The following is a 14,015-nucleotide window of genomic DNA, read 5'->3' as shown; positions in this document are numbered from 1 at the left end:
AAAAAAAAAAAAAAAAAAAAACCACCTAAATAAAGGTCCACCAAGAACTAATAAAATATTTTATAAAAAGAAATAAAATAAAATTCAAAAGTTAAGTTTCCCCAAAACCCATCCCTCTCATAATTCATTTTCTTCTCTTTAGAAGCAGCCGATTGCTGGGAGTGGTGGCGCACACCTGTAATCCCAGCAGCTTGGGAAGCTGAGGCAGGAGGATTGTGAGTTCAAAACCAGCCTCAGGGCTGGGGTTGTGGCTCAGTGGTATACCACTTGCCTAGCATGTGTGAGGCACTGGGTTCGATTCTCAGCACCACATATAAATAAAATAAAGGTTCATCAACAACTAATAAAAAAAAAAAAAAAAGGTCAGCCTCAGCAATTTAGCAAGGCCCTAAGCAACTCAGTGAGACCCTGTCTCTAGATAAAATACAAAAAAGGGGCTATGGATGTGGCTCAGTGGTTAAGTGCCCCTGAGTTCAATCCTTTGTACCAAAAAAAAAAAAAGAAAGAAAGAAAGAAAGAAAATGGAAGCAGTCAATATTACCAGTTTCTTTAGCATTTTTCCAGAGATAGTGTATTTATACAAAAGGAAAAAGATATGTATTTTTTTTTTCCTCCCTTGACTCTGCCTTTTATTTTTTGGTGGTACTAGGGATTTAACCCAGGGGAACTTTATCACTAAGCTACACCATCACCACAACCCATAGCACCACCCCCACTTAAAAAAAAATATTTTCATTAGTTGTTAATGGACCTTTATTTTATTTTATTTACTTATTTATATGTGGTGCTGAGAATTGAACCCAGTGCCTCATACATACCAGGCAAGTACTCCACCACTGAGCCACAACCCCGGCCCTCCATAGCCCTTTTTATTTTGAGACAGGGTCTAGCTAAGTTGCTGAGGCTGGCCTCAAACTTTTGATCTTTCTGTCTTAGCCTGTACTACCTACCACTGGCTTTTGCCATTCTTTTCTCCAAATACGTAAGAACTCACCATAAACATGCTTAGCATTTTGTTTTTCTCATTTGACAATATTCCTTAAGAGTTATTCTTATAACAGGTATTTTATAAGAAGCTTCCCTGATTGTTTCAAGTTACATGGTGTCACACTATATAAACATATTACAACTGCTAAATCAAAGGTCTTGTCGATTTTTAATTTTGATAGATACTGCCAAAGCACTCTTCATAAAGATGTACTAATTTACATGTAAGAATTCCTATTTCCTTACATCCTCACCAACATAGCATTTTATTAAAGTTATTTATTTATTTTTAAAATTTTTGGTACCAGGGATTGAACCCAGGGGTTCTTCACCACTGAGCCACATAACCAGCACTCTGTATTTTTGAGATAGGGTCTCAAAGTTGCTCAGAGCTTTGCTGAGGCTGGCTTTATACTCACAATTCTCCCAGGCAGCTGTACTACCACACCTGGCTAAAGTTTTTTATTTTTGCCAGCCATATATTCAAGAGTCATTGGTTTTTATTTGTTTGTTTTCTATAGACTGTCTATTCACACCTTTTGCTCATTGTTTTCATCTTACTGCACCAAGGGAGCATTTTGTACACTGGGGAAATTAGTCCCTTGTAATAAAAACTGCAAATTTCCTTCAAGTTGTTCCCTTTTGACTTTACTTACATTGTGATTCTCATCCTGAGGAAATTTTTCCTTTTTAATGTAGGCAAATTTATTAATTTTCTATGACTTCTGAATTTTATATAATGTTTAGTTTCTTTAAATCCATGAACTCTTTGGCTCTTTGTTTCTTTTAATAGCCTCCTACTTAAGAACACAACATATATATATATATATATTTATATAAATATATATATAAAAAATATATATATTTTTAATATTGTACCAGAAAACTCAGGGGCACTTAACTACTAAGCCACATCCCCAGCAGTTTTTATGTTCTTATTTAGAGATGGGGTTTCACTAGGTTGCTTAGGGCCTCACTAAATTGCTGAGGCTGGATTTGAACTCTCAATCCTCCTGCCTCAGTCTCTGGAACTGCTGGGGTTACAGACATGTGCCACCGGGACCACTATCACAATATTTTCTTGAATCTTCAAGTATATAATTTCTCCCCAGTTTTATTAAGGAATATAACAAATAAAAATTGTATCTATGGTGTATGATGTTTTATGCTTTGATCTATGTATACACTTTGAGATGATTAAATCAAACTGATTAACATATCCATCACTGACATATTTTTGTGATGAGAACATTTAAGATTTATACTTTCAATAGTTCTTTCCCCTTTAGTTATTTATTTTTATGTGGTGCTGAGGATGGAACCCAGTGTTTCATATATGCTAGGCAAGCGCTCTACCACTGAGACCCAGCCCTAGCCCCCAGTTTTTAAATATATATTATTACTAACTATATTTATCATGTTGTACAACAGATCTCCAGAATTTATTCATTGTAACTGAAACTTTGTGTCTTTTTACCACTATCGCTCTAGTTCAAGAATATTTGTTTTCAAAATTTTATCTTCTGCTGCCTGAATTAAAGTTTAAAAGTTGGTTATCCTGCTTTTTCTTTCATGCTACTTATTTCCATGTCTGGCCAGTACTCTTTGGTTATTTGTTCATATTTAATAAAGAAATGGGTAGTAGCTTCTCTGTGTTTCCCTGGTGTTTTACCTTCTCTAGGCCCTGTGAGAGGCAAATGTAACTATGTATATACAGTAGTTTCCCTTTATCTGTGGGCTCACTTTCTGAGACTTCAGTTACCTGAAGTTAATCACCTTTTGAAAATATCAGATGGAAAAATAACAGAAATAAACAATTTGAATTTTAAATTGTATACTTTTTCTCAGTAGCATGATAAAATCTTATGCTATTCCACTCCATACTGCTGGATTCATTAGTCACGTGGTAACCATGTTGGTAATTAGATTGTTGCAATATTGTAGTGCTTGGGTTCAAGACCCTTACACAGCACGACATTACACCTATATCAGCACGACATTACACCTATATCATTTACCTCACTTCATCTCATTATATAGGCATTGTATCATGTCACGTCATCACAAGAAGGGTGAATATGGTACAATAAGATATTTTCAGACAGACAGACAGACACACACACACACACACACACCACATTCACATAACTTTTATTACAGGATACCATTACAATTGTTCTATTTTATTGTTAGTGACTATTGTTAATCTCTTACTGTGTTAAGTTGTAAATAAAATGCCATATGCAGGGCTGGGGTCAGTGGTAGAGTGCTTGTATGTATGAGGCACTGGGTTCAATACTCAGCTCCACATAAATACATAAATAAATAAAATAAAGGTATTGTTACGTACAACTAAAAAAAATTTTAAAATGTTATATGCATTTGTGTATAAGAAAAATAGTATATACATAGTTTAATTCCATCAGGTTTCAAGCATCCACTGGGAATTTTAGAACATATTCCCCATGGATAAGAGTGGGGGGACTACTTTAATAGGATATGTCAACTGTCAGGTTGTGCTTTAAAGTGAGGAAGGGGTACCTGTCAATCTGTGGGCTCCCTAAATGCTAGGATGAGATCTCTCAGATATACTTTCACTATGGAAAGTTTAGTGTCATAGTATTATTTTAATTGAAAAGCCTAACACATGGACAAAAATGCAAAAACTAAATGTAAAATTCAATGAATTATCTACCACACACTAAACACCTTTGTAAAAAAAAAAAAATGACAGTTCTTAAAAGTTAAATATACAACTTTATAAAAACTTTTTTTTTTTTTTTTAGTTGTAGATAGACACAAAAACTTTATTTTATTTATTTTTATGTGGTTCTGGGGATCAAACCCAGTGCCTCATGCATGCTAGGTAAGTACTCTACCATTGAGCCACAATCCGGGCCCCTAAATACACAACTTTTGTGAAAACACATGTCCATACATGACTGTTCATAGCAACTTAATTATAACAGCTAAAAACTGTAAACAATGCAAATGTCTACAAACAAGTGAAGAGAAACAAGTTATACTACATCTGTACAATGTGATACTGTTTAACAATAAAAAGAAAGGAGCTCAGGGGCTAGGAATGTAGCTCAGTTGTGGAGTATTTGCGTAGCATGTGAAAGGCCCTCAGTTTTATCTCCAACACTGAAAAAAAAAAAAAAAAAAAAGGAACTATGTTGTGTGAATTATGAAACATGTAACCAAGTGGCTGAATCTCAAAATTGTTATAGTAAGTAAAAGAAATCAAGCATAAAAAGTTCTTACTGTATAGATCCAGTTATATAAAATTCTAAAACATACAAATTAATCCATAATGACAGGAACCAGATCAGTGATTGCTTGGAGGAAGAGATGGATTATAAAGGGCATGGAGAAATCTTGAGGGTGGAAGGAGACAGAATGTTTGTAATTGAGTTTGTAGTAATGGTTTCACAGGTGTGTGTAAGCACACATATATGATCTAATCGTATATTTCAAACAAGCACATCATCTATACTTCAAGTTGAGGAAAATAACAAATGAACATTGCCAGCACCCTAGAAGCCCTAAAATATTACCTTACAATAATTTTTCTCTAAAGTAATCATTACCCTTACATCAAACATTTATTAATTTTACTTTTTAACCTTCCACAAAGTACAATCATACAAGTATAAATTCTTTTGTTCCTGGCTTCCATCAGTTAATATAAATCTGTGAAAGAGCAGGCCCAACTCTCTCATCATGTCAGCTTAGGAACCCATTTCTCAACAAGATTCCTAAAGTGCAATAAGTAAATTCAAGAATCAATAAATGGGATGGAATCAAATTAAAAAGCTGTTTTGCAGCAAAGGAAACAATCAAGAATGTGAATACAGAGAATACACAATGGGAGAAAATCATTGCCACCTACACCTTAGAGAATTAATCTCCAGGATATACAAAAAACTCAAAAAAACTTGACACCAAAACACAACCTACTCAATAAATGGGCAAAGGACACAGAAGAAACACAAAAGAACAGACACAGAAGAAATACAAAGAACAGACACAGAAGAAATACAAAGGGTCAACAAGTATATGAAAAAATGTCCAACATCTCTAGCAATCAGAGAAATTTTCTTTTTCTTTTTTTAATCAGAGAAATTTTCTGAATGAGACTATAGAAGGTTATGGCTATGACTTTAGAATAACATCTTTTTAAAGTAAATAGAATATTAAAAGAATAACCATAAAGGAAAGACTCTTAAACTACATTAAAATTAAGAACTTTTGGACTGAGGATATAGAGCACTTGCCTAGCATGTGCAAGGCACTGGGTTCAGACCTCAGCACCACACATACACACACAATGAAGAACCTTTGTTCCTCAAAAGAAAATTATAGGATAATAGAAGACAAGGCAGAGAATGGAAGGAAATGTTTAAAACATATATAGCTAACAAAGAACTTGCATCCAGACTACATAAAGAACTATAAATTAATCAGGTAAAGATATGCAGCCCAATAGAAAACAGGAGAGAGAAACAGACATTTTTTACAAAAGAAGATACTCAGATGTACCAAAAAAAATGTTAAAAGATAACTTATTTACCAGAGAAATACCACAATGAGATAATCCTCACTTTTTTTTTTTTGGTACCAGGGACTGAACTCAGGGGTACTTGACCACTGAGCCACATTCCTAGCCCGGTTTTTTGTATTTTATTAGAGACAGGGTCTCACTGAGTTGCTTAGCGCATCGCTAAATTGCTGAGGTTGGCTTTAAACTCCAAGATCCTCCTGCCTCGGCCTCCCGAGCCTTTGGGATTATAGGTGTGTGCCATCACGCCCAGCACATCTTTTTTTTTTTTTTTTTAATATTTATTTTTTAGTTATAGGTGGACACGGTATCTTTATTTTACTTTTATGTGGTGCTGAGGATCGAACCCAGTGCCTCACACATGTCAGGTGACTGTTCCCCCTCTGAGCCACAACCCCAGCCCCTGGGTTCAGTATCAAAACAAACAAACAAAAATGACAGTTTATATTGGTTGCAGTGGCACAAGCTCAGGTCAGCCTGGGAAATGTAGGGAAACCCTGTCTCAACAAAGATGGTTTATTTCTTCCTTTTCAGTCTTTACAATTCTCACTTCTTTTTCTTGTGTTATCATACTGGCTAGAACCCTGAGCATACTGTTAGAACCTCAAGTAAATTGTTGAATAGGAACTACTTTGATAGTGGGTATCCTTATTTCATTCCCAATATGAAAGAGAAAATTTTAATTAACAATTTATTATTAAGTATGATGTTTCTGATATTTATTTATTTGTACTGGGATGGAACATAACAGTGCTTTACCACTGAGCTATCTCCCCAGTCTTCTTTTTCTTTTTAAATTATTATTATCATCTTCCTTTCTTCCTTTGAGGTACCAGGCAAGTGCTCTACTACTGAGCCAAATCTTCAGCCCTGCTTTTTATTTTGAGAAAGAATCTTGCTAAGTTGTGGAGGGTCTGGCTTTGTTGCTAAGCTGGCCCTGAACTTGAGAATCAAACCCAGTGCCTCACACATGCTAGGCACTGAGCTACAATTCCAACCCTCAATATCCATTTTTATATAATGGTAAAGCAATCGGAAACTAATAAAACTGTTATGCACTGATAGTTCACATGTGATGCTCTATATCATTTTAACATATTTAAAGCATAACTGAAAAGTGATGCTGAAATTAATAAGCTTAGTCTAACTTCCACTGACTTAACTTTCTTATATAATTAGACCAACTTTAACTCTGACTTGATAAATTTGTCACGTATACAGAAATTTGTTCTTATATATATATACAAAGTGAATTTTAATATAATCTAAAGTCATTTCCCCCACAATCACTTAACAAATAAAAAATTTGAACATTATGTTTTGACTACTTCAGCTTTCGTTTGCTTTGGATGCATGAAAAAAATTAAGACTTTACCAGATCAATTTTCTTTTTTTCATAAAAGCTAAAGGAATGGGTAGGAATATAGCTAAGTTAGCTAAGTTGGTAGAATGCTTGCCGCGCATGCACAAAACCCTGGGTTCAATCCTCAGCACCAAAAAAAAAAAAAAAAACAACTAAGTAATATGTCTAATACTTAGAGGTGAAAAACAGTGAACATTTAGGTCATTTTAGTAAAAGCTGGACATAGAGTGGTTGTCGATTTAAAAATTAAATTTGAAAACTTAAAATAAAATTAACTATTCGTTAGGATGGAGGTGAGGTAGAGATAGGACAGATAAAATTATTTCTTAGTGCAAAAACTAAGTTTTTAATGCTGGTGTTTTGTTAGTTCAGTGCTTTTTACTTGAGGCTTCATTGAAAAGTAAAGGAAAAAGATATTATAAGGTATAAACAGATAAGGATAAAGAAAGGAATAAATAGCCATGCACAGTGGCGCATGCCTGTAATCCCAGCAGCTTTGGAGGCTGAAGCAGGAGGACTGCAAGTTCAAAACCAGCCTTAGCAAAAGTGAGGTGCTAAGCAACTCAGTAGGCCCTGTCTCTAAATAAAATACAAAATAGGGCTGGGGATGTGGCTCAGTGGTTGACTGCCCCCCAAGTTCAATCCCAGCAACCCTCCCCAAAAAGGAATAAACAATATTTAAACCAAGATAATTTGTAATCCATAATTCTGGAAGATTTCTGAAGGTCCATTTAAATAATAGTCCTGGAGATATTGAAAATAAAATATTCTACTACAACACCTAGGAATCTTCCTTCTACTGGATAATTTGTATAATGTGTAAAAGGTAAAATTCCAATTTTTTCCTCATAAAATTCCAATTTGCAAGTAATAATCAAAATAGGATAAATAATATGGGTTTATATAAAATATATAATTATTTTTCTTTTTAGAAACTCTGTAAGGTTTCATCAATAAATAGAAACATTCATTCATTCATTTTTGGTGCTGGGATCAAACCCAGGACCCACTGAGTTACTTCTAGCCCTTGAGTTTATATTTAAATCATCATGTCTTGGGCTGGGGATATGGCTCAAGCAGTAGCGCGCTCCCCTGGCATGCATGCGGCCTGGGTTCGAATCCTCAGCACCCATACAAACAAAGATGTCCTGTCCGCCGAAAACTAAAAGAAAAATAAATAAATATTTAAAAATTCTCTCTCTCTCTTAAAAAAAAATCATGTCTTTTTTTTTTTTAATATTTATTTTTTAGTTTTCGGCAGACACAACATCTTTGTTTGTATGGGTGCTGAGGATTCGAACCCAGGCCGCATGCATGTCAGGCGAGTGCACTACCGCTTGAGCCATATCCCCAGCCCTAAATCATCATGTCTTGATAAGAAAAAAAAATTTCTGGTACATTTTTCCACTTGTTATCTGAAAACCTAATTGTATACATAATATTTTATTACCAACCTAATTGTATACATAATATTTCATTACCAATGACCAGTTGGAATTTTTATTAAGTGCTTGGGTGTTTTGTACTGTGATACAGACATTGACATAAATGAGTAGAAGATTTATGATTTAAGAAAAGTGGAGATCCTCTAAAAACTGTTGTCTATACTATCATGTTTATCTAAAAAGAACCAATAAAAAATTGTTGTCTGTTCTTTTGTTGGTAATAAAAGTTTCACATTTTCTTTGGAAGCCATTAGACATCTTAATTAACTGCAGCACAATTTTAACATTACATGGCTTGCCATTTTGCTATTAGTTGTATATTCTTTGTGTCTACTATCCCATTGGAAATACTTACTGTATTTATATTAAATTTTGTTACAAATTTAGTGGAAGAGCTTCTGAGCTTTTTGTGTGTGTGCTTGCTGCTAGGGATTAAATCCACAGTCTTATATGCTAGGCAATCGCTTTACCACTGAGCAATATCCCTAAGCCTTTTTTTTTTTTTTTTTTAATAATTTGTTTGTGGAGACTATCATCATCTTCTATGGTCCTAACTCTACTTAATTTATTTCTGAATGTGAAAATCACTGGAATAAACCCTATTCTGCTCTGATGATATGCCTTCTGAATATACTAACAATTCCATTTGCTAATATTTTGTTTAGGATTCTTGCACCTACATTCATGAATGAAAGTAGCTTAATTCTTTTGTTTTGTAATATCATTGTTAAGTTTTGGAATCCCAATCCAGAGCATGGGTGAGTTGCCAATTTCCTTCAACCTTAGTTTCTGGACTCAAATGTTGTTCTCCCCACTTACTTCTACAAACTTATTAAGAATGCTACTAAGCTTCTCAACTATCTTTTCCAGAACTTGCAGAAGCCCCCAATAAAAAAGCAATCCTAAACACTGGGATCTCCCTTTTGCATTTCCTTCTTCTCCTAGATCTAAAAGCTATAATTCCTTAATGCCTTGTTAATGCCCTAGTGTCATCAAGGCACTAGGTTATTTCAGTAGTTTTTTTAGAGAGGAAATAGTTGTTCTCAGTAGGAAGGTTAATTCAGATTACCAAGTCTTCCATTAACAAAAACAGAAAAAGAAACCTTGACTTTTCCCAAATAGTTATGTTCAAATTCCTAAGGAACTATCTGTCCCTTTTTCTCCTTTGAACTAGAGTAAATGTCATAAATGAATTCTGTCACTGAGATGAATAAAAAGAATGAGAAAACAGACCTTGAATTAATTCCCTTTAAAAATACTGCATCTCACTCCTGTATTTCTTATTTGCCAACTCTGGGCCTACATTCTCTTTAGGGTTCCAATATGCGTCCTCCTTGTAGTCATGATTTCTGTTTTACCTAACATTATAAAATCTCAAATTGTTAAGCAGATGCATCTACTTTTTCTATTTCTTTTTAAAATTTTATATTTTGTGTGGAATTGTAAAGGACAGTGAAAAACCAAATATGTTCAGCCTACCATCTTAAACTAGAAGTTTCATTAAATCTTTAACAGCTTCATACACTGTAACCTAGCCATTATAAGAATTTGCCCTCGAACTTTGAATATTTTCACTACAAAGAAGCGATAAATGTTTGAGGAGACAAATATGCTTACCCTGATCTGAATATTACACAATGGATACATATATTGAAAGGTTACATGGTACTCCATAAATATGTACAATTTTTATGTGTTAATTAAAAATTTTAATCCTACAGTTAGAAACAAATAAATGTACAAAGCTATATGAATAAGGATATTTACTATAGCACTATTTTAGTAACACAATGGAAATAATCCAAATATCTACTAATAGGAAATTGCTTAAATTATGGTACAATACAATCATTTAAAAAGATGATACAATATATAATGACATAATTCCATTCTTGTTAGAAAATAATTTTAAAAACTACACAATAAGCCAGGCACGGTGGTGCATGCCTGTTATCCTAGCAACTCAGAGGCTGAGGCAAGAGAATTGCCTTGGCTCAGACACAGGAAAAAGTCTTAGCTAGTAATATTAAATGGAAATAATTTGTTATACATAAGGACAGGAGAGATGATTTAAGAGAGCAGAAGAAACATAGAAGTGGGGAGAACCCTGAAAAAGCATAAAGGGATGCTGAGTGTGGTGGTGCACACCTGTAATCCCATCTATTTGGAAGGCTGAGGCAGGAAGAGAGCAAATTCAAGGTCAGCTTGGGCAAGTGAGTGAGACCCTATCTCAAAATAAAAATCAAAAAATCAAAAAGGGCTTGGGAATGTAGTCCAATGGTAGAGCAGCCATGGGTTCAATCCCAAGTATTGGAAAAAGCATAAAGGGTACAGACAGAACGGATAGAAATCAAAATAAGAATTAGAATCCAGTAGGAAAGCACATACAACAGTATGATCCTGGACTGAAAATTCACCTGATATCTTTGGTCTTTAGTTTCTAATGCCATAAAATGTAAAGATATTAGATATTTAATCATTTTCAGATTAAAAATTCTATAATTCTAGAAGATTGTTTTTTTAGTTGGAGATCTACCTGTACACCTAACCCTTTATAACATTCCTTTAGAGAGAGTAGTGCTTCTATTCCTCACTCCTATACTCATGACAGATAATCAGTTATAGCACTTTGCTCCCTGAACACTCCCTTAATTTTACACTTCTATTTAGCCATTTTCAATCAATCAGAGATAGTGGTATGTTTGAGATGTGAATTTCATTACTATTTAAAGATTTTTTTTTTGGCAGTACTGAGGCTTGAACCCAGGACCTTGCACAAGCTAGGCAAGCACTAAGCTGCATGCCCAACCTTTTTAAAATCTTATTTGGAGACAGGGTATCCCTATGTTGCTCATAGGGAGAATTTGCAATTCTCCTACTTCAGTCTCCTGAGTAGCTGGGATTACAAATGTGCACCACCATGCCTGGCCATAAAGACTACCTTAATGAATATTTTCTATATTAAACAAAACAAAACTACAAAAAACCAAAATGACAACAACAAAAACCCTTCAATTCTTTCTTATGAATAAAACTGACTCAATATTTGGCTTGTTAGATTAAAATAGGAAATAAACTCTATCAAGAAATAAACTCTATTAGGATGATACATATATTTCCTGATTTCACTTATTCTGCAACACTTTATAACCTCTGATATTAAAACTTCTTTAGTCCTAGGGATTCTATACTCATGCAAACTGCCAAAGAACCTAGTATACCTATTAATCCTATTCAACTGTAGAGTCAATGGTATAATGGAGCCTATGATAATACATTGTATTGCACTGCTAATTTATTAGCATATATGTAATATACAAGAGATAGTAATAGTAAATGATTTTAAAATAAAATATATTGCAAAGTTTTCTTCCATATTTTTTTTAAGAGAGAGAGAGAGAATTTTTTAATATTTATTTTCTAGTTTTTCGGCGGACACAACATCTTTGTTTGTATGTGGTGCTGAGGATCGAACCTGGGCCACACACATGCCAGGCGAGCGCGCTACCGCTTGAGCCACATCCCCAGCCCTCTTCCATATTTTAAAATCATTAAATATAGAAGGCCTTGCCATTTTAAAAGCAGAAAAGCAAAAGGACAAAAAAAAAAAAAAGGTAAATCCTTACCAGTTTTTCTGCTTCTGTATTCATTTCTCTTAATTTCTTGATATGTTCCTTTTTAATCATGAGAATTTTTGATAATTTCGTCTATAAAGAAAAAATGTTTTGGAATAAATAGACGCACTTAGACATCAAATTTTTAATTTTTCACTAAGATATTTTAGCAGGAAATTTTAGTATTTCAATATAAATGTAGCAAAGCATTTTATTTTATATATTTGATAAGGTGACAAAATATTATTTTAAAATCCACTATAACTAGGACGTTTACTAAAGAATCAACCTGAAGAAGCAACTCAAAGTAGGATGATTTGTGGAACAATAAGAAAAATAACTGGAAAGAACTGAAGTGCAAATGTTCACAATGATAATTTTAAAAAATTAACAATTGTTAGAGAAAGTTAGTAATCAAACTCATTATTTTGTAAACTGGGAAGCAAAGATAAAGCATTGACCATTTATCTTGCCTTTCCTATATAAACTATACCACAAAGAAACTGGAAAATTTTTCTTTCCTTTACTTTTTTTGTGGTGCTGGGGGAAAATTTTTCTTTATAGGAGTATGGCTAATAAGCAAAGAAACAATGATAGAATGAAAAGAACACCATTTTGCAATCCCAATGAACAAATAAATCTAGGCATTGATAACCAATGGCATCTAATTTAAAAATAAGAGTGTTTAGGGCTGGAGTTGTGGCTCAGTGGTAGACAGCTTGCCTAGCACGTGTGAGGCACTGGGTTCAATCCTCAGCACCACATTAAAAAACAAACAAACAAACAAATAAATAAATAAATAAAATATATTATGTCTATCTATAACTAAAAATATTTTTTTTAAAATAAGAGAGTTTATAGGGGCTGGGGTTGTGGCTCAGCGGTACAGCGCTCGCCTAGCATGTTCGAGACCCTGGGTTCGATCCTCAGCACCACATAAAAATAAATAAACAAAATAAAGGTGTTGTGTACAACTTAAAAAAAAAAAAGTTTACATTATGGGCCTCTATCAGAAGAACACAAAAAAAACACCTATAAAAGTACAGTTGTCACATAAAAACAAATAAAACAATCAAAGGGAAAAAAATCTAACCAAGCCTCTAAATCCAGTTTATGAGGTACAAAAAGAGATAAAAACTTATACCTACACCAAACCCTACACACACATATTTATGGCAGAACCCCAATTCATAACTGCCAAAACTTGGAAGCAATCAAGAAGTTTTTCACTTAGGTGAATGAATACACAAATGGTGACATATTCATATGGTTGAATATTAATCAGTGCTAAAAGGAAATGAGCTATCAAGCTACAAAAAGATATGGCAGAAACTTAATGGCTGATACATTGTCCCAAACCCTTAAAATGTTCAATACCAAGAGTGAACCCTAATGTAAATTGTGATCTTTGTGTGTAAATGATATCTCAACCTAGGTTCATCAACTCTAACAAACGTGCCTCCCTGGTAGACTGTGCTGATAATGGGGAGAGACTATGCATGTGTAGGGCACAGACTATCGGAAATATCTGTATCTTCCCCTCAATTTTGCTGTAAACCTAAAAGGGCTTTAGAAAAATAAAACCTATTAAACTAAAAAAATTCAAACATACAAACATAAATAAAAATATAGTATACTTTAGATATACTATAATGGTATTTAGCTTGTGGCTCCCTTTGTTTAAGGTTCTCTCTGGAAATCTCTCAAAAAAACAGTAAGTGTTCCACCTGTGTAAGGGATAAATCTTGTCTATTCTTATATATTTTATCTACCTTTGGAAGCCAAAAGGCATAAGCAATTTTATACTACAAGGACAATGAACAATATATATTAATACTGAATATTACATGTACTCAAATGACAAGGCTTTTTCTTCAAAATAATATCAACTGCAAAAGGTAAACATTGTGAATATTTTAATGGATTATGTTATAAATATCTTTATTAATAAAGATTGCATCGATCTCAGGCCAGTTGTTTTCATTTTCAAAACTAAAACAGTAGTGGACTATGTTTTACATAATCTAATCATATTTTCAAAC

General features: G+C 33.7%; 1 protein-coding gene across 2 annotated transcripts in view; it reads right to left on the bottom strand.

Moving 5' to 3' along the window:
- Positions 1-14,015, bottom strand: part of Lin9 (lin-9 DREAM MuvB core complex component) — a 55,047-nt gene that overhangs the window by 10,986 nt on the left and 30,046 nt on the right. For both annotated transcript variants that reach the window (XM_015483316.2, XM_048809298.1), the window contains exon 8: positions 11,986-12,066. In XM_015483316.2, the coding sequence (XP_015338802.2) occupies positions 11,986-12,066 (81 nt within the window). The remainder of the gene's footprint in view (positions 1-11,985; positions 12,067-14,015) is intronic.

This window comes from Marmota marmota, unplaced genomic scaffold (assembly GCF_001458135.2).
Source record: "Marmota marmota marmota unplaced genomic scaffold, marMar, whole genome shotgun sequence".
Taxonomy (NCBI): Eukaryota; Metazoa; Chordata; class Mammalia; order Rodentia; family Sciuridae; genus Marmota; species Marmota marmota.
This window is presented reverse-complemented; position numbering and strand designations above follow the sequence as displayed.